Source organism: Durio zibethinus, chromosome 11 (genome assembly GCF_047325235.1).
Source record: "Durio zibethinus cultivar Kanyao isolate XHJ-2024 chromosome 11, ASM4732523v1, whole genome shotgun sequence".
NCBI classification, from domain to species: Eukaryota; Viridiplantae; Streptophyta; class Magnoliopsida; order Malvales; family Malvaceae; genus Durio; species Durio zibethinus.
Genome location: NC_143172.1, coordinates 14,417,518 through 14,441,961, shown reverse-complemented (window position 1 = coordinate 14,441,961; position 24,444 = coordinate 14,417,518). Strand labels below are relative to the sequence as shown.

The 24,444-nt window shown below is 31.9% G+C and overlaps 1 protein-coding gene and 1 pseudogene across 1 annotated transcript; one reads left to right on the top strand and one right to left on the bottom strand.

Annotated features, from left to right (window-relative positions):
- The first annotated feature begins 1,075 nt into the window (after window positions 1-1,075).
- Window positions 1,076-6,015, top strand: LOC111290186 (protein DETOXIFICATION 16-like; annotated as a pseudogene).
- A 1,421-nt stretch (window positions 6,016-7,436) lies between these two features.
- On the bottom strand, window positions 7,437-18,816 carry LOC111289632 (cyclin-dependent kinase D-3-like). Its single transcript, XM_022880843.2, has 7 exons — window positions 18,335-18,816; window positions 17,517-17,815; window positions 17,329-17,437; window positions 16,447-16,572; window positions 15,101-15,336; window positions 14,716-15,024; window positions 7,437-8,088 (listed from the first exon to the last, which is right to left on the bottom strand). The coding sequence occupies exons 1-7, from the start codon at window positions 18,437-18,439 to the stop codon at window positions 8,031-8,033; spliced, it is 1,242 nt and encodes a 413-aa protein (XP_022736578.1). The 5' UTR covers window positions 18,440-18,816; the 3' UTR covers window positions 7,437-8,030.
- Window positions 18,817-24,444: the final 5,628 nt, after the last annotated feature.

The following is a 24,444-nucleotide window of genomic DNA, read 5'->3' as shown; positions in this document are numbered from 1 at the left end:
TTACGGATTTCGATTTGTCATGTTTCAATATGTGTAAATTTTTAAAATTTTCAAGATCAAGTTAAAGATTTTTCTTTTTTAAAATCAAAGTCCGATCGAAGACGAGCTTAGAGTTTTTCATCTTATCTTGAGTATATATATACCTATTTTTAATTATTTATTTCATTTTATAGTTATATAAATATATTATATTAATTAAGTTATTATTTAATATTTTAATTTAATAAAATACTATATTTATAAATATTTTAGATTTATTTTATCCATCCATTATATAAATTTTATTTGTTTTTACTTTTGTTTCATCTTCGTTTAAGACGTCAACATGACACTTTTTGTTTCTTTCCCTTCTTTTTTCTTTCCTTTATTTTTCAACTCTTTTTATAAGAGAAAAATATTAATGAAAGTGCCTATGTTGCACCCAATTTTTTATTTCCTTTCATACTTATTTAAATTTTTGTTTTTTTATTAAATTAATTTTGTAATAAAATAAATTGATTGATAAAGATGATAAAATAATCACTATCTGAAAAATTTTTATTCATTTCGATTCGATATGGTATTTTTTATATAAAATTTATATCAAATTAATTCAAGTCGATTTTTATAGAAATTGAGGACAAGTCAAAAGTAAATTTATGATACTTTACCCCAAGCCATTCTATGATATATATATATATATATAAGTATATATTTTATTGTCAATTTAATTTTATATTTGTAAAATATATGTAATATCAAGCTTTTTTGTTAAAAGCTTGATATTAAATAGGTCCTACAAAAAAAAATAAAAAAAAATTTATAAAATATATTTTGTAAGAATAAGAAGTCAATTTATGTATTTGCGTGTGACTTTTATTTGAAGTTTTTTGTACTTTTCACCTTTTTTACTTTTTTTTAATTTAATAAATTTTTTAATAAAAAATTAATGAATAAAAATAACAAAATAAAAAAAATTAACTTGCAAGTTTAATTGATTTAATTGTAATAAAAAAAATTTATGAGCATATATTATCTGTAAATAATAAAAAAAATCTATATGGTAAAATATCAAAGTGACTCAATCTACCATTTAATGGCTCACATTGTGGTGCACATCAACAACGGCTGGCTGCCCCACAAGATGGAACATTTGTTGATAATTTATAGTAGAAAGTTCAAAAGCCAAGGGACAAAACTTTAATAGTTGTAGCACTAGTAATTAACATAGAAGTTTTGGATCACTCTCGTCTCATGTTTCTTGTGAAAATACAATGGAGAGGGAAGATGAAGAGTCTCTGATGGTGTTGGTTTTAATGGGGAGACGAGCAAAGAAAACGGAGTAGGAAGAGAAGAGATTATTGAGGAAGTGAAGAAGCAGCTACGGCTGGCGGGTCCTTTGATATGTGAGAGTTTGTTGCAGTATAGCTTACAAGTAATATCTATTATGTTTGTGGGTCATCTTGGTGCATTAGCTCTTTCTTCGGCTTCACTGGCCACTTCTTTGGCAGCAATACTTGCATTTAAATTGCTGGTAAGAATTGAGACGGGTTTTCCCTCACTTAATTTCTTTCTTGAATAAACAATTTCACACTTAATTCTAGCTTAGTTAACAAAACAAGCCAGATTACAGAAACTTGCTGAAACCTGTTTCCATTGGAATGATTCAAAAACACATTTGCAGTGAATTTCTAAGACTTGTTTTCATATAAACCATGATACAGAAAAAAAGTGATTCAAACAGTTAAAAAATGTATTTTGAGTCACATTTTTGGGATAAAAAAGTTTGTAAGTGGTTTATACTTTTGAGAAATAAGTATAAGTGAATTTAATCATTGACTTGGCTTGGTGAGTATTAAAGTGGTGTTATATCATATCTAATAAATATTTAATTTTTTGTAGTGCTATATTTAAGTCGAGCCCTTCAATTATTGCTAATTGATTTTGGATTGAATGTTTAACATGATATCAGAGTCAGAATTTTTTTTCTGTTATCTTTTTTAAATTTATCACGTGATAGACTTTTTAATGTGATAGAAACCTATTAAAGTAATATTATCTCATATTTAATAGATATATAATTTCTTGCAATCTTATATTCAAATTAGATTCTTCCATTTGCTGTTAATTAATTTTAGGTTTGATGCTTAACAATGAAACATAATGGATGTCTTGTTCTTGTTTGGCCTATCAAACAAATTGAACTAAAAGGAAGGAGCAAGAAAATTAACCTTTTTGGTCCTAACAGTTAGCTTAAAATGAGTTCAATTACTTTTGAAGCGATTTGTCTTCTGTTGGAACAGATAGGAATGTCAATGGCATTGGAGACCCTTTGTGGCCAGTCATACGGAGCAAAGCGATATCGTATGTTGGGCACACACACGCAACGTGCCATGTTTGTTCTTTCACTCATTAGATACCCCTTGCTATCGTTTTGGCAAATGCAGGATCAAGTCTGGCTGCCATAGGCCAAGATCCTGAAATTTCGCAAGCAGCCGGTGTATATGCTTGTTTCATGATCCCAAGCCTGTTTGCCTACGCTATTCTTCAGTGCCCTCTCAGATTCCTAAGGGCCCAAAACAATTTATTCCCAATGGTTTTAAGCTCTGGAATCTCAAATTTAATACACATTTTTGTGTGTTGGATGTTAGGCTAAAAGCTTCCAATTCAATCACACTAGTGAAAGTAAAATCAAACAATAAATCAAATACATAAGAGACAATAATTTAACGTAATTCGGTCAAACTGACCTCCATCCACGGATGAGAAACAAGATCCACTAGTTGTAGAGAATTACAAACTTACATCTAATCATCAACCTCATTCAACAATCAATACTCATAAGACACTCATTCAACAATCAATACTCATAATACACTCTCAATTTCCTCTAGTCCTATGAAGTATTCTTAACCCAAACAAACACAAACCCAAACCCTTATGCACCTTTTCAACATAACCAAATACATACACATATGCTCCCATACATCATACCTATGTGGACTCTCTCAGTCTATTCAGTCCACTCACAAACAAACATATACATCCATAAAACGTAGAGCCCAAATACCCCTATAGGGTGTCTATCTCACAAAATCCTACAACTCTCTTACATCTTTTTCTCATACCTAACCCTATAAAAACTTCACATATTTATAATCATACAAACTTACCTATTAAGAATCCATTTTCTTTTAGAATTCTTCTCTTGCAAGTCAAACTTATCTATTAAGAATTATTTTTTTCTTAAAATTCTTCTTTTACAAGTCTTCTTATCTATCTAGCAATATCTAACAAATCTCGAACAAATTTTTAATGGGATTTGAGTCCATATTCCCAACATTAGATTCTAGTGTTTAGATTTGACCTTGGGAACAAAGGTGCTGCTCAGGCAGGCTCCGTTCCTTACTGGATCAATGTGTTACTGTTGGCATTCTATATTAAGCTCTCTCCCTCTTGTGCTGAAATGTGGACTAGTTTTTCAATGGAGTCCTTGCATGAGATTTTTACCTTCCTTACATTAGCTGTTCCTTCAGCCATAATGGTCTGGCAAGTTCCTAAATCTCAGTGCTCTAAACCATCAACAAAACGTTAAAGAAATGAATGAATAGTTTATCACACTGATCATTCAAAAATGAAAACATTTCTAATATTAATCAGTCTTATTTTTTCTGATTTTGACCCCAGTCAGTGCCTATGGACAACAGGCCATTCTTTTTCTGCTATATTTATAAAGTTCTATCATGTATTTGTGAGATACATAGCCAACTTGCAAAGAAGGAAGTTAATTTTTAGTACTTTCCTGTATTAAACAGCTTGGAATCATGGTCTTTTCAACTACTGGTTTTTCTCTCCGGTCTTCTTCCTAATCCACCAGAGTTAGAAACATCTGTGATTGCAATCTGGTCAGTGTTGGGGCCAAATTTGTCATCATATTCTTCATTTACTCAATAAGTTTAGTTGAGTTTTATTCAAGACTTCTTTTGCTTTCGAAGTCAGTGTTTATTGTTCCCAGCATTAATGCCTACGCAATTATATGGATGATCCCCTTGGACTGAGTAGTGCTGCAAGGTCAGTCATGAAACGACCATTACTGGCATTTGAAATTTAGTTACATAAATTGGCAAATAATTTCAGAGTTCGTTCATTGAATTTTTTCTTTTTAAGTTTCAAAGTTTGTTTAATTTTCCATTTTATGAGAGAATGTTTAATTTTCCATTTTATGAGAGAAAAGAATATGAAAATATCCTGCTATAGTATTATATTAATTGGGACTCATTTGATGTGAAGTTGTGTACTTGCAGCAATCCCTCTACTAAGCACTAGACTGAATCCTTATCTGCTAACATCTTTGGTGGTTTTGTTATTGCAGCATTCGGGTGTCAAATGAATTAGGAGCTGAAGATCCAAAAGCGGCCCATTTGGCAGTGAGTGTAGTCCTAGTCCTGGCTGTGTCTCAGGGCATTTTGGTGGGATTGGTACTGATTTTGATGCGCAACATCTGGGGCTATGCTTATAGTAATGATGTACAAGTCATCAGATATGTTACAGCTATGATTCCAATTCTTGCTACGTCCAACTTAATAGATGGAGTCCCGTGTGTTCTTTCAGGTTTTCCCCTACAAGTTTTAAATATATCATCAGTATCTTTTATCTTTTTTTCCACTTTGGTTTTCCCATCTTCTTCTAGACTGTCACTATAACGTATACAAGTCCTGACTGGCTCCTGACCTATGTTGCTACAAGTCTTCATTTTTCTTCAAGTACAATTGTCTGACACATCCGACGGATGAGTTCCGGGGTTCAACCCCCCAAATATATGGAAAAACTATTAAAAAAAAATTAAGGAACTATTGTGTCCAACATGCATTAGTATCCGACACTCACCCCCTGAATTTGAGTAAGATACCTCTTGGCATTCTATTTGTTGGTAAAGATTGTTATCGGTATCTCAAGAAAATACATTTTCACAATATCAAATGCACCAGGAATTAACAACCATGAGATGATCTTGGAAAATAATTCTTCTACCATGTTGTGTTGCTGGTGAATTGATATTCAGTTGCTGATTGGCTGGTAACATACATTTGTGAACATTTAGGCATTGCCTGAGGGTAACTAAACGGCACATAAATAATACATTAATATTCGTAAATTATTTGAGTTTGATTCAAATAAAATTTAAATTCAATTCGATTATTATCGAATCGAGCTCGAACTTGTGTAATTCGACTTATCGATCGAGTCGACTTCGAGTATTTTTATATCTAGTTCGAGTAACTCACGAGTTTAATCGAATTTTTATATTTTAATATATTTTTATTATTTTAATTAATAAATTATCTCGAACTCAAGCTCGAACTCGAACACAAATAATCGAGTTTTTATCTAATCTAAAAATTGATTTTATTTTTACATGTTAATCAAACTTAATCAAATGAGTTCGAGTAATTCAATTTATATATCGAATTAAATTCGAGCTAAAACAAAAAAACTTGATCAAATTCAAATTAAAATTTAAATTTTAAATTTCGAATCAAATTTAAATTTAAATTTAATATTATATCGATTTAAATTCAATCAAATTATATTTATAGACACGTACATCAATCGAGGATCCTATTATCTTTGTTGGCATTCCTTTGTCCATTGTATTAGCTTTTGTCGTCCGAATCGGTGGCAAGGTATCAAATCTCGTCAGTCACTTACTCTTGTTTATTATGCCTTTTGTCTTTCTCAATTTATGAAATGTGGTTTTACTCATAAACTATTAACCGGTTAATCATAGAGGCTGTGGCTTGGCATCATTGGCGCACTCATCACTCAAATGCTTTTTCTTTGATAATTACGTTTCGCACTGATTGGGAGCAAGAAGTAAAAGCATTGGTTTCCTCTCTTTCCGCACCTAGCTATTTCATAATCATGGCTTTTCTTGACTAATTGCAAACCTTTTTTTGTTGGTCTTAGACGAAAAAAGCTATGCAAAGAGTCCACGAATCTAAAGTACTTGCGAAGGTGGACAATGCTTTATCATGAAGCTCAAACCTTACTGCCCTACACCCAGTACTGAAGTTGAACTATACGGCAACAACACAGAGTTGGGCTATTCTCATTTTGCTTTGGTTGTTGACGATATAAAAAGTGGTGTGAAAATTTTAAAATATTAAAAACGTTATTTTGAGATTTTTTTTTTTTAGTGTTTATATTATTGAAAAAAATATTGTGAAGAGATAAAATGTCTAAAAATACATCTATACCATAAGAAAATAATCTTTTAGAAAACCATCAAAATGCCTTTCTTTTTATTTGATAAAAAAATAACACGTAATTAATTTATTATTATATTCTCATATTATAATTTTGAAAGTATTTTTTTTTTATAATTTTTTATTAAATAATTTTTTAAAAAATTATTAAAATATCATTTTATTATTATACCTTAATATCATAATTACAAAAATGCATTTTTTATCCCAAGTACATTATTTCAAAATAATACCACCTAAGATGCTTTTTTATTTGAATTTACAAATTAAAATTTTAAACTGAAAAATCAGATTTTTTAATTATTTAGCATTGATGTTAATTCGAAATCAATTTTTAAATACAAAAGTTATTTTCAACAGTATTGATAAACTAAACCTTACTATCTTTTTCGTAATTTAACTAACTAAAACCTAAATCTATATCTCTCAACTCCAAAGCTTATTTCAGAAAATTGGCCTTCATCTTTTAAGCGGTAACGGTTAACCAAATAGACTTTAGACTTTCTCATGGCTTGTGCGATCCAGTGATAAAACATTTTATAACAATATAGATTTTTTAAAACAGCTAAGAGAAACTATAAAAAAAAAAAAAAGAGATTAAAATTGCATTTATAAGTCAATATTAAATTTTACCACTATATAGCTGAATTTTGAGATTATAATTATAATTTTATATTTTTTATATAAATTAATAGAATTAACGAAAATTTATCATTTTCATCAATACTATTTTTGTTTAAAATTTCAAGAAATTAAAAAAATCAATGACAAAATTTGATATTTCAATTCTATTTTTTATCTAAAAGACAAAATTAAAAACACTAATAAAATTCAGTAAAATTTAAATACAATAGTAAAAATCAAGACCGAATTATTATATAATGACAAATTTTATCTTAATTGCCAAAAAAAAAAAAAAAAAAAACCTAATGAACTGTTGCTCAAGGCATCTGACACCAAAATACACTCGAGTGATTTTATGTGCATACACTTCTCTTCTTTCACACAAAACATTCACATATACTAGTAATAATATATTTTCTTCTGTCATCCAGATCATTCACATTTACTGAGACACTTTCCTACTTACTACATTATACATTAGCTACACACATGCTAAGTGACATTCGCGCAAAAAATAAAAAAAAATCATCACATGCGGAAATAGATTGACCCAATAAACCCACAACCTGCAACAATATGCCCATCCAATTATCTAAACAAGCATACGATATAAATCAAAGATATTATTCACTCATCTCAAAACATGTGCAAACACACAAGACATTAAGGTAAGACGTGACACTAAAACTTGGTTCATCCCCTCGTGCTGCCCTTCACCCAGAACAACATAAATAATAACAGATCAAGTTGGGTCTTTCTATCAACCTGAACCACCAAGCTGTTCTCAAGCAGCAAATATCAATTTTTCCCTCTTCTTGTTGGATATGCTTTTTTCTTTTTTTTTCCTCATCCTGTTATAGGTAGAACAAGTTATATTCAAAATTTTGCCTTCTATGGGCTAATACAGATTTCGTCAAAATGTTTCTTCCTTTACAGTCTTTTGCAAGCCGAAGAAAATCCTCTCAAAAATAATAATCCTCAGCTTCAACGTTAACTGCTTCTTCATGATATCAAGGGAGGATACCGACCAATAAAAACCCCAGTCCCAAATATAGAAAATGGATAACAGAAACTTCAAGAAGTCACCATATAGCTCATAAATAGCCGTGCAGCAGAAACATAACCATAAAAAATTCTCAGATACAAATATGTAGATTTTTCTTATTCATTGTGTTGGAATTCAAGATCAAGTTTCCTCTTCAGATGAGATCTATCAGCACTGCATAACAACAGTTAAAGAATCAACTCAGTGTTTTTCTTTTTATTGTTTTCAGGTGCAAAGAGACCTAGTCATAACAAACATCAGATAATTTAACATAAGTAACATCAAAAGTGGATGGTAATGACTTTTCTTCCCACTCCCCATCTTTTCACCTTTCCCACCCAACCCATTTTTCCTCCTTTTCCGCTCCATTCCAGAGAAGATGAAAAAGGAACCAGGAAGACGTTAAATTCCATGCTGGACCTCCTTTACAAAGGACCCAATCTAGATATCGCATTTTTAAGTGCAATGACTAAGAAACCCTAACCATCACAAAATTATCTAAAATGAGAAGATGCAGATCACAAGAACACCCATAGCAGACCCCCAAGTTAAAGAATTTGCCACTTTGATTAGATCTTTTAAGATAATATTTTCACTTAGAAGCTTTATCATCTTCTATATTTCAAATGATCATTTGGAATATTTAGCTTAAATTTCTGCCAAATGTCAGAAATGATCATAATCCCTACCTAATATTTTACAAGGCCTCCTTTTGGTAGAACAGAATTCAAAGTAAATTTCCAAAAAGCAAAAAGGAAAAGAGAAACAGCAAACATTCAATGTCTGTTTGATTCAAATCGGAGCTTGAAAGGAACAATATATAGGACTAGAGATATCTTAACAGTAAAATCATCAAATTTAAACACAAATAAATTCTGGTGAATAAATGTTTCAATTGATTTACTATATTAATTAAGGCATTGAAAGGCTTTAAATTAACTCCCCATCCTTCAGCCCTGTCCTCTTCCACACCTACCTTTACCAGCCACAAAATCAGAAACATAAAAATTCCAACTAGAAAAGCTGGCTTGTCCAACTCTAAGTGGGGACACATACAATATATAATCTAGTGAGCATAGTTATGCATGATGAATTACACCAGAAAAAACAAGCCTCGTCTATAGTGGTAACTGGTAATGAGAGAATAAAAGTAAATGAAATACAATTAGGCAGCCAAAGACCACATAAAGATCACAAGCAGACAAAGTAAATGAGAAAGTAGAAGACGCAGCTAACTCCCATTATAAACATACAAAGCCAATCCAACAACCCCAAAGGTCTTACTCCAACTAGATTGTTTAAATCTGGACTTTTTATGGCAGATACAACAAAGCACAAATCTAAATTTTCTTGACAGTATGCAAAATGAACCCAATACAGGAAAACTTTATGATGCATACACAAAATTAAAAATAATGATTTTAGAGAAAAAAAAAATCTATTGTATGCAACTGTGCAACATTCAGTTTAAAACTTATTATTACTTATATTTTGACCCATGTACTTGAGTAACCTTTAATCCTTTTGAATATAGGCAAGATTTACCAAAAACACCAAACTAATTGTTTGCTTTAAGCCAATATTGACCGGGACTAATGTCCATAACTTGAGCCTCATTACCCTGTATTTATCCAAGTAGTAAATGGGAGAAAGGTAATCAACAATGATACAGGCTACAATGAACAAGGATAGAGTAACATACAACATGGGGATTCTTCGAAACTTATTATACAGAGAAAGGGATTTCCTAATAAATTATTCCACTTTCCATATTAAAGCCTTTGCTTTATTAAATGGACAATATCTTACTGTGGGAAAACACTTATTTACAGCTGGTTGTAATCTTGTAATCTGTATATTTATATTTGTATCTCTAGAATTAAGTATTTGTATCCCTAGAATTAAGGAAGATTTAGTTTCCTAGTTTAACCCCTAGTTAGTTGTATATAAACCTAAGATTCTTGTATAATTGTAGATAAGCAGTTTTTCAATATACATTCAGTTTCCACATGATATCAGAGCTTTAGGCTCTTCTTGGGAAGAAAAATTTTCAGCCTTCATTGCCGACTTTTTTAAGCCTTCATTGCCGACTTTTTCAGGCCTTCATTGCCGACTTTTTTAGGCCTTCATTGTCGAATCCTGTTTAGGCTTTCATTGCCGAACCCTTTCAAAAAAAGATATCACTATCACCCAATTTGAGGAAATGTTAACTGGGAAAATCACTGGAGTACTACAGATGTCTCAGAAACAAGGAAAGTTCAACAGGGAAGAGATTGAAAAGCTGAGAAACTTATTGAAAATCCTTGAAAAGCCTGCTATGGTATGTTCTTTGGGTAAAGTTTCTAGTTCAAGTAAAGCTTCCGGTTCTCATGGATTAAATGTCTCGGCTAAGCCTATTACGAGTTCTTGGGTCATTGACTCAGGAGCCACAGACCACATGACACATTCCTCACAAAAGTTTAGTACATATAACCTGTGTCCTAGTAATAAGAAAATTGTTGTTGCTGATGGTTCACTTACCACAGTGGCAGGATTAGGAGATGTTCAAGTTAATCCCTCGTTTGTTCTCAAAAATGTTCTTCATGTTCTTGGATTGTCTACTAATCTAATATCTATACAAAAGCTTACCAGAGATATGAATTGCAAAGTAACTTTTTATCCCTCTTATTGTGAATTTCAGGACCAGAGTTCGGCGAAGATGATTGGACTTGCTAAGGAGAAGGATAGACTATACTATCTTGAGACATTAAATAACACAAGTAGTATAAAAAATAGTTTACCTTTATCATTTCTTTCTGAAAAATCTTCCAATAAAGACAAAATCTGGCTTTATCATTTTCGTCTTGGACATCCTTCTTTTGGAACCTTGAGAAACATGTTTCCTTCTTTGTTCAAAGAATTAAATGTTGAAGATTTTCATTGTGATATTTGCGAATTTGCAAAACATAGACGTGTGTCTTTTCCAATCAATAACAAAAGAAGTTCTACTCCTTTTTTCTTGATTCATAGTGTCATTTGGGGTCCCTCTACAATTTTTAATATTTCTGGTGCGAGATGGTTTGTTTCATTCATAGATGATTGTACTAGGATCTCTTGGGTTTTTTTACTTAAATCCAAATCAGATGTGAATAGTGTGTTTTTAAGCTTCCAAAACATGATCCAAAATCAATTTGGAGTAAGAATCAAGAGATTTAGGTCTGATAATGCAAAAGACTACTTCAACCAGAGTCTATCCACCTATTTCCAAAAAGAAGGGATTATCCATGAGTCATCTTGTGTTAATACTCCACAGTAGAATGGAGTGGTAGAGAGAAAAAACAGTCATTTATTAGCCACAACCAGAGCCTTTCTTTTTCAAGCAAATGTACCTAAATCTTATTGGGGGGAAGCTGTTCTCACTGCCACACACATTATAAATAGGTTACCTTCAAGAGTTTTGGGATTTAAAACTCCTATGGAACTACTCTCACAATTTTATCCCAACCTCAATACCACAAACAATCTCACACCTAGGATATTTGGTTGTACATCATTTGTTCATGTTCACAGTCATAACAGGGGAAAGTTGGATCCAAGAGCGATTAAGTGTATTTTTGTGGGGTATTCTTCAACTCAAAAAGGATATAAGTGCTATCATCCTCCTACCAAAAAATTTTATGTGTCTGCAGATGTCACTTTTGAAGAAAATAAACCATTTTTTACTCAACCTTATCTTAGGGGGAGACTTCATTCATGGAAGATAAGGATAAAGACTTCTTTTTGCTTGATTGGCCCCCTTCTTCAACATTTACACCCATTAATTCTTATGAGTCAAAACCTGTTTCTGCTGAGCCCAAGTCAAACATTGAATTTGAGTCTGAACCCATTCCAAATACGAAAGATGTGACAAAGGATAATATTGTTCTTGATTCTATGAAGGAATTACAGGTGTACTCAAGAAGGAAAGTTCCAGATCCTGAACCAGTACCAGTCCAAGAACCTGATCCTAACTCTGGAAATGAGGTAACTACAGTTTTTGACTCTGTTTCTCAAAATGAGCACGAATCTCCTAAAACTATAACTAGTGATTATGATTTGCCTATTGCCATTAGGAAAGGAACCAGAGAATGTACCAAGCATCCACTATACCCAATATTTAATTTTGTGTCATTTGACAAATTCTCACCATCCCACAAAAATTTTCTTGTGAGCCTAAACACTATTTCTGTTCCAACTACATTATCCGAGGCATTATCCAGTGAGAAATGGAGGCAAGCCATGAAAATAAAAATGGAGGCCTTAGAGAAAAATCAGACATGGGAACTGGTAGAGTTGCCTAAAGGAAAAAATCCAGTGGGGTGTAAATGGGTTTTCACTGTAAAATACAAGGCAGATGGTACTGTTGAAAGATATAAAGCCAGGTTAGTGGCTAAGGGCTACACTTAGACCTATGGAGTGGATTACCAGGAAACCTTTGCTCCAGTTGCCAAGATGAATACAGTTAGGATTTTGTTATCATTAGCTGCAAATTACAATTGGCAGCTTCAACAATTTGATGTAAAGAATGCTTTTTTACATGGTGATTTGGAAGAAGAAATATATATGAAGGTTCCACCGGGATTTGAAGGTCATCTAGAAGCAAACAAAGTATGCAGGTTAAAAAAGGCTTTATATGGCCTTAAACAGTCTCCTAGAGCTTGGTTCGGGAGATTTGCCAAAGTGATGCTAGCAATGGGATATAACAGAGTCAAGGAGATCACACATTGTTTATCAAGCACTCTGATTCAGGGAGAGTCACAGTTCTATTAGTGTATGTTGATGATATAATTGTAAACTGGAGATGATGAAAAAGAGAGAGAATCTCTAAAACAGTGTTTGGCTAGAGAATTTGAGATAAAAGAGCTAGGGAGATTGAAGTACTTCCTAGGAATTGAAGTAGCTCACTCACGGCATGGTATTTTTATCTCACAACAGAAATATGTGATGGATCTTCTGAAGGAAACTGGGAAGCTTGCATGTAAACCTACAAATACCCCTATAGATCCTAATCATAAAATTGGAGAAACTAATGAAGATGCTGCTGTAAATAGAGAGATGTACCAAAGATTAGTTGGAAGACTCATTTATCTCTCACATACTAGACCTGATATAGCATATGCTGTGAGTGTGGTAAGTCAATTTATGCATAGTCCTAAAGAAGTGCACCTACAGGCTGTCTACCGTATATTGCACTATTTGAAGGCCAATCCTGAGAGAGGTATCTTATTCCAAAGAGATTCGGGGTTAGTTCTAGAAGCATATACAGATGCTAATTATGCAGGTTCAGTAACTGATAGAAGATCTACCTCAGGTTACTGCACTTTCTTAGGTGGTAATCTTGTTGGATGAGTAAAAAACAGAATGTGGTGGCAAGATCAAGTGCTGAAGCAGAGTTCAGAGCAATGGCTCAAGGAATTTGTGAACTACTATGGTTAAAGATTATCCTAGAAGACTTGAAGATCAAGTGGGATGGACCAATGAGACTCTACTGTGATAACAAGTCTGCAATAAGCATTGCACACAATCCTGTGCAACATGACAGAACAAAACGCATTGAAGTAGACCGGCATTTCATAAAGGAGAAACTAGACAGTGGGTTGATTTGTACACCTTGCAAATGTGTTGACTAAAGGTCTCAGCAGTGCAACATTTCAAGAAATTATTTCCAAGCTGGGAATGGAAAACACCTATTCACCAGCTTGAGGGGGAGTGTGGGAAAACACTTATTTACAGCTGGTTGTAATCTTGTAATCTGTATATTTATATTTGTATCTCTAGAATTAAGTATTTGTATCCCTAGAATTAAGGAAGATTTAGTTTCCTAGTTTAACCCCTAGTTAGTTGTATATAAACCTAAGATTCTTGTATAATTGTAGATAACAGTTTTTCAATATACATTCAGTTTCCACACTTACAGTCAGAAATTTCAGAAAGATTGTTTCAGAAACAAAAGTAGAAACTTTTCTAAAATCTCATCCAATGCGCATTTAAGTAAAATCTTGTTTTCAATCTATGCATAAGAGCTATATCTTAAGGTTCAAAATGTACCTTTAATATATTTAGAAGTGTCTAAAAAGTACTAAAGATGCCTTCAAAGGTTCAAATTTCATTCATAAAAATTTTGACCAGAATGCATCAATATAGTGTGATTATCATATCCAATGCGAAGGCATTGGTTACAACCAGCTTATTGTAACATCCAGTAAAATAGAATTGCAGGAAGACAATTCCTTGATACTTTTTGCAAGAATTGTTGGATAAAAAGTCATTGTAAAGTATACTCTTATATAATAAAGAGCAGCATGTAGGATCCATTAAGATGCATCATTTTATTAATTATATATAAACAGCAATAACAGTGGGTAATTATGATCTCATCCCCATTTATATCATAAATACTACAAAGAGAAGACTATAAAAAATGTCCATTTCAGAATATGACTAATGTATAATATCATAACCCTTTAGGCGTAACCAAATAATAGCAAATATTTATATAAAGAAATGAGTTAATTACACTTTTGATACCTGAACTTACAAAGTGAGGAATTTTAATCAAGAGGATACCCTTGATAAAGACTTAACACTCTTGATATGATTTCTTTAACCAACTTTGACAGGTGGTGACTCTATTATGTGAAAACGATTGCATTTAATAGTATTGTTACTCCATTCTCAAGTTGAACTACATGTTGCACATTTGAATCACATAAAATGCTTTTGAGGAGAGTATAAAGGATGAAAAACCTTTATAAAATGACCACACAATAACTGTTGCCTTACCTGTTAATTGTAGGTCTACTCAGAGGTTTTGAGCCAAAGATTGAAAAATCTACTGATGTTGGCACATGTTCTTTCTTTCCTGCAACGTCACCAACTGCCTGTCTCACTTCACCATCACACTCATTAATCTTCTCTGCAAGGTTGGAATTACCTTCAAACCTCTCACGATCTGGCATTACTCTCCTCGATTTTCGTGGGGGAGAAAGGACAGTGGGACCATCCTGGGGATTAATATCTGACACTCGCGATTTAGGAGTAGGCCTAGGGAGTTTAGCAGGATCTGTAGGTAGAGGCGCAGATGAAAAATACCTGAACAAAAAACCAAACATAAGAAAAAAAAAACCAAACATTCTCTTTATATTTCTAACTGAAAAGTTTCACACACCTGTGCTCTAATGCTTGCTGCACTGAAATCCTAGCTTTTGGGTCATAAGTGAACATTTTTGATAACAGATCTAAAGTGTCATCACTGGCCATTGGAAACAATGAGCGCAAAGGTGGTGCAGGAACAAATTGGTATTCTACATAATCGGGAAGGTATACCATATCTGGCCATTGAGAAGATGTTGGAGTCCCAAAAGCTGCAAAGATCTTTCCTAATTGATCAATGTCACTTGTGCCCTATCAAATGATAAATGTTGAACCAATGAAATTTGAAAATGAGAAAATATACCAAGAATGATACTTCAAATTGAAGACATATAGGTACATAATGAGAAAAGGAAAGCTGAAAATGACAAACCAAATATGAGCTTGTCAAAATAACTACTAACATTTTCACATGCTAGGATAATAATAAAGTTCAACTAATGGCAAATATTTGTCAGCAAACTCCATGTAATAATCCATATTTACACCAAGACCTGCAAATTGAATATTGCTTGGAATAATGCAACAAAAAGTTAACACTTAAACATTTCAAAGGATGAAGAAGCATATCTAAGATATGCTAAACATAAGATCAATCACAAAACAATAAAAGGTACCAGAACTATGAAAACACGATTTCTGATGGACATCTCACAAGCTAGGACAGAGACATCACATTGTTGCACTTTGTGCACGACCAAAGATTTTGCTTCGTAAAACTAAAACCAAATGCTTATCAAGTATAGCCAAGCCACAAACAATCACCATTAAAATGGTTTCAATTAATCATCTATAAGCTTTGATTTGGTAACCAAGCACCTAAAATTCTATTGCAAACATGAATTCCATACAACGATTCACTTTTTTGACAAATTTGTAGCATATAATTGTCATCCTTAAACAGCATGCATACTTTTTATCTGATGGAGAAATGCAGGTTGATAGAGTATTGTACCAGGGGTTTAATTGTATAAGCCCATTCTAAAGTGATTCTTATGTGAATAATACCATGAATAGGCGTGAGAAATCAAACAAGTGAACATTCTCTAGGGAACTAAAAAGGGAATTAAGTAACCTATAGTTGAACAAAAACTAAATGAACAACAGTTACTGATGACCATATTACAGCATTGTTAGTAACCAATAATTATGGTTAAAGCTTAATGACGGTGAAGATAGTTTTCAGCAAGGCAACATGAAGAAAGCGGAAAGCGGAAAATGAGATCCAATCCTCACATCATCATTTAAGATCTGAAAGAATGCTGCATAGCATAGAGCAGAAATATAAAGACTAACATATAACTTGAAGAACCAAAAAACAATTCTGCAAATATCAAAAGCACTGAAGAAAGATAGGTTCACCTGCAGAAATGGTCGTCGTAGGAGAAGTTCAGCAAATATACAGGCAGCCGCCCAAACATCCACGCCAGCACCATATTGCTTGGTACCAAAAAGTAACTCAGGAGCTCTGTACCATCGAGCAAAGACCTATTTATCATTCCATGGATTCATAAGTACGTTGAATCCAAAAGGATGATAAAATTTACAGCTTCCAATTGACAGATGAGAAAAGCAAAACAGAAAAGAACAATCCATGACCAAATGCCATAACAATATAACTGCTCAAAGGGAGTAGATGTTGAAATAATAATAAAAATAAGTGGCCTTCTAAACCAATAAAAAAAAATTGCATAGAATGTGAAGAAAAGAACATAGAATCAATGGGACAACACATTGTTGTTGATGTTATTAGTGCCTCTCCATAAAATCAACAACATTTGCATGTTTGCTTTAAAATACTACAATAACACATCAGTGCCAAAAACTATTGATACCAATGATGGATATAATGCAGCATATCAATGGATATTTACTGGGAAAACAGCATGCATGTTTTGTGTAAAAACCAAATGCTGGCATAACTAATCAAGCCAAAATGTAAAATAAACTAGAAGATAAAACTGGAAACAACAACAAATATAATCCCAGTTTCTAAACTTCTCCCACAGAAATATAGTGCTTATGAAAAACAAGGGAGTTTTCATTGTGATGATCAACTCTGTACACTTAGGTTAGCAAGTTAGCACTGCCACTAGGAAATGTTATTCCTAGAAGAAAATACTAATTCAAGATATAACAGAAATTTATAAAATCATGGAGGGAAAAAGGAAGATTTTACTCAAAGAACCAATTAGTTAGTGTACAGATACAATTAAAAACACCACTTGACAGCTATAAGCTTACCTGGTGAGTAAACTTACGATCTGGGCTCCCAAATACGCGTGCTAAACCAAAGTCAGCAAGTTTAAGTTGTCCATTGGGTCCAATCAGCAAATTATTCGGCTTCATATCCCTGTAAAGCACAATAACAAGTCAAGCAATTTAGGAAGAACCAACCATAAAATGAGACTAAGGCCAGACAAAAACAAAACCTATGTAAAACCCATTTCTTGTGGCAAAAAGCAAGCCCTTTCAAAGTCATCTGAATGTAGGATTTGATGTCAGCTGGTGAGAGGAATATATTCCGATCTCGAATAACAGCTTCAAGGTCAGTCTCCATGAATTCAAACACAAGATGCAAGTTACCCTTATGTGGGAATGCATCTATTAACTCGATTATATTCGGATCTTTAAGCTCCTTAAGAAGTTTAATTTCTCTAAGTGCTGTAAAATTCACCCCTTCCTTTTGCTTCCCAAGCCGAATTTTCTTAATTGCAACTGTCTGCCCTGTCTGCAACGGACCAAAAAAGCAAATAATTAATCTCATAACAGTGGAACAAACTATTAATCTCAAAACTGGAGATGCCTAATGTTATTGTTGCTTTTGCTACTTCACAAAAAGCGCATTTGGCAACCAAAAGCAAATACTATCAGTTTTTAAATGTGGGCAGCACAAAGAAAAATTTTTTGAATGATTAAAACTTAAAATTGTAACTTCTTAGAGAACAAAATGCGTTATCTTATTTTATACATAAAAATTATAGTCGAATTAGATTTTTTTTTTTTTTTTAGCTCAAAGGAAACCTAGAATTTTCTTCAATTACTTCTGCCAATTAAGCCACAAATAATTTTATTAAAAATATTTAATAGCAAAGTAAAAAATTATCAGATGCTTACAATTTACCCAGGAAGAAAAAGAAAAAGGATAATTATGCACTTTATTTATACTATGAAAAACCTAATTAATCTATTTCTATCCTCAATTTTAAACGCTTTTGAAAAATAAAGGAAAAAAGAAAGTTAGGGTTACCTTGGTATCAATGGCTTTGTAGACAACACCGTAAGTACCTTCACCAAGAACCTCGCGCTTCAAATACCTATCCGCGACTTTCTTCGATGGATCCATTTCTGTCATTTTTTTCCTTTCTTTACTTATTTAAAAATGCTTTTGTTTATTAGAATTTTCACAACGCATTACTTTGAATTTTCTCCAATTTTCAAACACAAAAACCAAAAATGAAAAACTTTTTCCAGCTGTCAGCTCTGGATGAAGAAAGAGGGGCAAAACATAAACGATTGGAAATGATCGGATATCAGGAAAAGTAAAGGAGACGAAAAATAGAAGGAAAATTTTAAATTCAAAAGTTTAAGCAAAGATCAAATTTTGATACAAAATACTCAAAAAAATTTTGATAAAAAGAAAAACATAATTCTATATCTCGGTGAAGAAAAGCTATGGCAAGAGGCGAGAGAAGAGAGTAGAGACTGTCAATGGGGAATTATTCTGAATTTAACAGTTGACTGGCGGAGAGAAAAGCTAAAACAAAGGCTTTGGGCCTCATTCTTCCTCATAGAGTGAGCTTTCTAGCAGATGGACAATACCGATACTTGGTTGGGCTTTACGTACAGCCGAAGGCAAACGGAGAAAAATCGAAAAAATTCAAAAATCATGGATTCAATTTCATTTGGATTAGATATTAAATATTTTAATTCAATTTAAATCGATTTTAGATTATGAAAATCAAAAATAAAAAATATTTGAATCAGTTAAATTATTTTTTATTAGTTTTTATATGAATTTTAAATTTATTAAAATAAAAATAATTATCTATATTTAAATTTGTTTAAATATGTAAAAAATAATATGAAAACAATTACTAAAAAATAATTTTTAAATATCAATAAATAAAACTCAATCAATAAAATTTGATTTCTTAAGAGGTCCATTTGAATTCTATTTAAATTTTAAAAATTTATATTATTATATATTAATAAAAATAATTGAATCTTATTTAATTTAATGTGAATTCATATTACAATGACAATCAAACACTCACTTTTGAAATGAAAGATTTTCAAAACTATTTAACACAAACAACATTGCTCGATATAGACCCATTATTTAATCCAGAGTTCAAATTAATTGAGTTCATACTTGTTTCAAATTCAATTGTTAAATTTAAGATTTTTATTTATATTTTTTTATTTTTATCTTTTTATTATTTTTATTTTTCTATTATATCTTTTGTATTTATCTTTTCTTTTCTTGTTATTTATCTTTATTATTTATCTTCTTTTTTATCTTTATTTGTTTATTTGTTTCTTTTATTTTCTTATCTTATTCTTGCTTATAATTATCTAATTATATGAAAAAAAAAAAAAAGAAATTAAATGAAAAAGTTTGGTGATAAAACTAAGGGAATAGAAAAAATCCATGTGATAATTCAAGTTGTATTAAAGTTAGAATTAAGTTAGAACTCTTAAGGACAAATTGTAACTTTTTTTGTGATAATTCAGAGTTTTTAATTATAAAAACTCTCTTAATTTTCTCTAAAAATAATACTACAAGCAATACAACAAAACATAACAATAATCACTTAGAAATTTTAAGAGCAAAAAATGTTTTAGGTAGTTCAAATTTAAATTAGGTTTTTTTTAGTTTCTAGTGGGTGTTTGACGATATTCTTAAACTCCGACAAGATTTTTAGATTACAATGACAATTTCCTACGAGCACTAAAGGTCCTAGTGAAGATTTCAACGATATCTTTAGATTATGATAACGATTCTCAATTACCCAAGCATCAACTTGATCTTACTCGTACTATAGATTTTTATTTTATTTGTTTATTTTTATTAATTGTGTTTTAATTGGTTCATTTTATATTATTTTTATCATATTTTACTTAGGGTAGGAATTTTTAAGATTACATAAAATTATTAATTTGATTAATAAAAATAAATTAAAGCTAAAATAAAACTTTAACAAAATTTTGAAAAATAAATGATAATTATCCAATGATGAAATTTTTAAAAATTACAAATGGATAATTTTTTAAGAAATTTCTAAATGATAGATTTTTTTTTTAATTTGACACAAATGGACAAAAAATTTAGAAAAAATTTCAACAACAATAATTAGAATTTATTTTCAAAGTAAAAAATAATAATGACAAACTTTATAAAATTTTGGGAATGAATAACAATTATCCAATAATAAAATTCTTAAAAATTTCAAATGATTAATTTTTTAAAAAATTTTAGGTGAAGAATTTTTTTTAAAATTAACTCAAATGGTAAAATAATTTAAATGAAACTTCAACAAAAATAATTACATTCTTTTTCAAATCAAAGCAAAGAATATAACTTATAATTTTTAAAAAAAGTATATGGTAATTATCAAATGATGAAATCCTAGGAAAACTACAAATGAATGATTTCCTTTTGAGTTTTCTGAGTGAGAAATTTTTTAAATTCATCATAAAAGGTAGAAGATTTTAGATAAGATTTCAATAAAGATAATTGACATTTATTTTTAGTCTAAAAATTAAAATTGTAAACAAAGAATAAGTTTGATGTCAAAATTTTTAATAATCACATATAAGCAATTTTCTAAGAAATTTCTATATAAGAAAATAATTCTAAATTTAACCCAAATGGTAAAAAATTTATATATTTATTCCAAAAGAAAATATTAAATAAAACAACTGATTTAATATTTTTTTTGATAATGGAGCTTTTTCAAGAAAATAAATATGATTCTTGAATACTCTTGAAAAAGAAAAAAATTTTTAAGAATTTTGTTAGATTGATGGAGAAAATTTGAAAGTAATTTCCAATATTTATATGCCAAAATTTAACAAAACAAAAGACCATTTAAACTAAGATTTTTATGATAATTTAAGATAAATTGGTATTGTCATATAAAAGTGTTACAACTTTCTTTATACATAACCAAATCCCCGAACTTAGTTTTAAAATGCAGATTAGAACATATTCTTTTAGAGATCTTTAATTAAGCTTAAGACATTCTCAAAGTAATAAATTCACCTAAGTGACCAATCACACATAAACAAGATTAGATTGGGAGTGACTCCTAAGGTTATATCTAGCGGTAGATTCATAATCTACATTATGACACTTAATCATGTGTCTACAAGGCCCAACTTAGACAAATAATCAACAAAATCATTTAGCAAGGAGGCTGGATAAAGTTTATCATAAACGATTCTTGGCTTTTAGTTTATTTACAGTCTCATGTGGAGTACTTTAGCACCTGAGGTCTTGGACCACTGTGCAGCTTATATCAAGCTAAGCATGGTCAACCATTGACATGCAAAACTATTCAAAATTGTTAATTTTTGGACTGAAAAAGTGGAGTTCAATAAGATTATGGAGAGCTCATGGTAAGTCCCTATTTCAGGCAATCTATGAACGCGCTACATAAGAAACTCGAAAGGTCAAAAATGGAGTTAAAGAAGTTCAATCGAAACTGCCATGGTTATCTTTCTACAATAGTGCAAGCCAAAAGGGATGATCTAGGCCAAATTCAAACAGTCATGCTATCTTAAAATCTTTCAAAAGACTTGAAAAAGAGGGAGAGAAATCTATTTAAAGAGCTTACAGTATTGATGAAAGCAGAAGAGAACTTCTTTAAGCAAAAATCTAGAATAAGATGGTTGAAAGGGGGGATCAGAATACTAAATTCATTCTTAAGATGGTAGCAACACTATAAATAAGGAATACTATAACAATCTTAGTTGATGCAGAAGGGAACAGGCTGGATACATACTCTCAGATCATGCAGGAATAATCTCTTATTTTTAAAAGCTTTAGGCACAACAGATAAGAATGTTGTAGTTTGCAATATGAGCTTTTGGTTGAGCTGATACAGAGCACACTGTTATAAGAAGAGCAGAATATGATAACCAGGCCTGTCACAAAAGAAAAAATTAAAGACGCTATGTTTTCACTTAATTGTGAGAAATCTCTTAGATTGAACAGGTCTACAGCCCATTTCTTCAAGAAGACCTAGTCGATTGTCGATGAAGATGTTTACAGTGCTATAATGCAATTTTTTCAAATTGGTAACATGCTGCCGGTCTTTTAACCCTACTATTGTTGCTTTAGTCGCTAAGGGTAAGACTCCCAGCAGCATTAAGGATTATAAACCTATCTCTTGCCGTTCTATAATCTACAAATACAATACTAGGATTTTGGCTGATCTTGGCTGTAGATTAAAGAAAATTCTACCTGGCATAATCAGCTAGAGCCAAAGTGCTTTTATAAAGGGGAAAAGCATCACAGATAATGTATTGATGTCACAGGAGATAGTCAAAAGCTATGCTGCCAAAGTAGTTTATAGGATAGATACAGAGCTGTATCACTAATTCATGGTTCTCTATTTCTCTCAATGAAGGACTAAGGGATTATTTTAAAGGAGCGCATGGGATAAGACAGGGAGATCCTCTTTCTCCCTGTCTGTTTAGCTTGGCAATCAATGTACTATCAAGGCTTGTTGATGCGGTAACTAAACATGGAGTGTTCGCGTTTCACCCCAAACGCAAAAAGATCAATCTTACTTACCTATGCTTTATGGATTACTTATTGATTTTTACAAAAAAGAGCTTGGACTCTGTGATTAGGATAAAGAAGGTGTTGAAGGCTTTCTATACTATTTCTGGGTTACAACTTAACTGTGAAAAAAGTGAGCTTTGCCATTCAAGGATGAGCAGAGAGAAGCGTACACTGATACAACAAGTCTCTAACTTCAAGAAGAGTATGCTGCTAGTAAGATACTTAGGAGTACCACTGGTAACCAAAAGGTTGGAAGAGAGAGATTATTTACCTTTGCTAGAGAAGATTTTAGCTAGATTGAAGAGTTGGGCTGTCAAACATTTGTTGTATGCTGGAAGGCTGCAACTTATTCAATCAGTGTTGTTTAGTGTTCAAAGTTACTAGTGAGGCACTTTATACTCCCCGAGCACATCTTAAGGAAGATCACTCAAATGTGTTTAAGTTTTTTTTGGAAGAGAAGGAAGGGATCAATGAAAGGAGAGAGAGTCAGATAGAAGAGAATTTGCTATCCTAAGGCAGAAGGTAGGCTAGGAATCAAAGACATATTGTTATAGAACCTGGCTTGTATATTGAAGAACCTTTGGTCCATCCTTACTAAAGTACGATCAATGGAAGAATATGTGCTAAAAGGAAGAAATGTTTGGCAAATGATAGCCCAACAGAACAGCAGTTGGTGTTGGAGGAAACTACTCCAACTGAGGTCAACAGCTTGACAATTCATTAAAATAGACAATGGCATAGAATTATGGCCATTCTAAGGGACTGCTACTCAGCCAAAATGATACGGAATGAACTTAGGCCAAAAAAGGAAAAAGTCGAATGGCATAGGATTTTATGGTTTAAATACCATATTCCTAAGAACTCACTTATCTCTTGGATGGTCATTCAGAATAGGCTCCCAACTAAGGACAAGTTGAGAGGCTAGGGAATAGAGATAGAGGGCAGATGTTGCTTGTGTCAACAAGAGGATGAATCCGAGGATCATATGTTTTTTATTGTGCTTATACCAAGGAAATTTTGTAGAAGATTATGCAGAAGTGTAGAATCAATACTAGAATTAGGAGTTGGACTACTTAGTTGGATTGAACAGAGAAAAAGATGAAAGAAAGAGCTCTAATATGCGCAATGGAAAACCGATTGCTGAGTCACTCATCATTCTTGAATACATTGCGCAGGCATGGGAGGACAGTCCCTAGCTCCTTGAAGAACCATATCAGAAAGCCATGTCTCGGTTTTGGGCAAAATTTGCCAATGAGAAGGTACTTTTTCCGGATGAATGAGTTTGTTCTTTTTTAATAAAATAGCAAAAGATTCAAGCTACAAAGAATTAATTACAATTGTAAATCAAGTAATAAAGAAAACAAATAATTAATCAAACATATGCTTATCAAGTTCCCAATTCAAGTATAAACTCTGATTAACAGCATTGTCAGCAAACCGTTAAGTATGTTGCAGCCGAAATCTTACTGTGTAAACATCAAAATACTTGCATTTGTGTCACTTTGCTTCCATTCCATCCAAACAACATAGATTAAAGAATTCCAAGCAAGCTTAAGGATAATGGC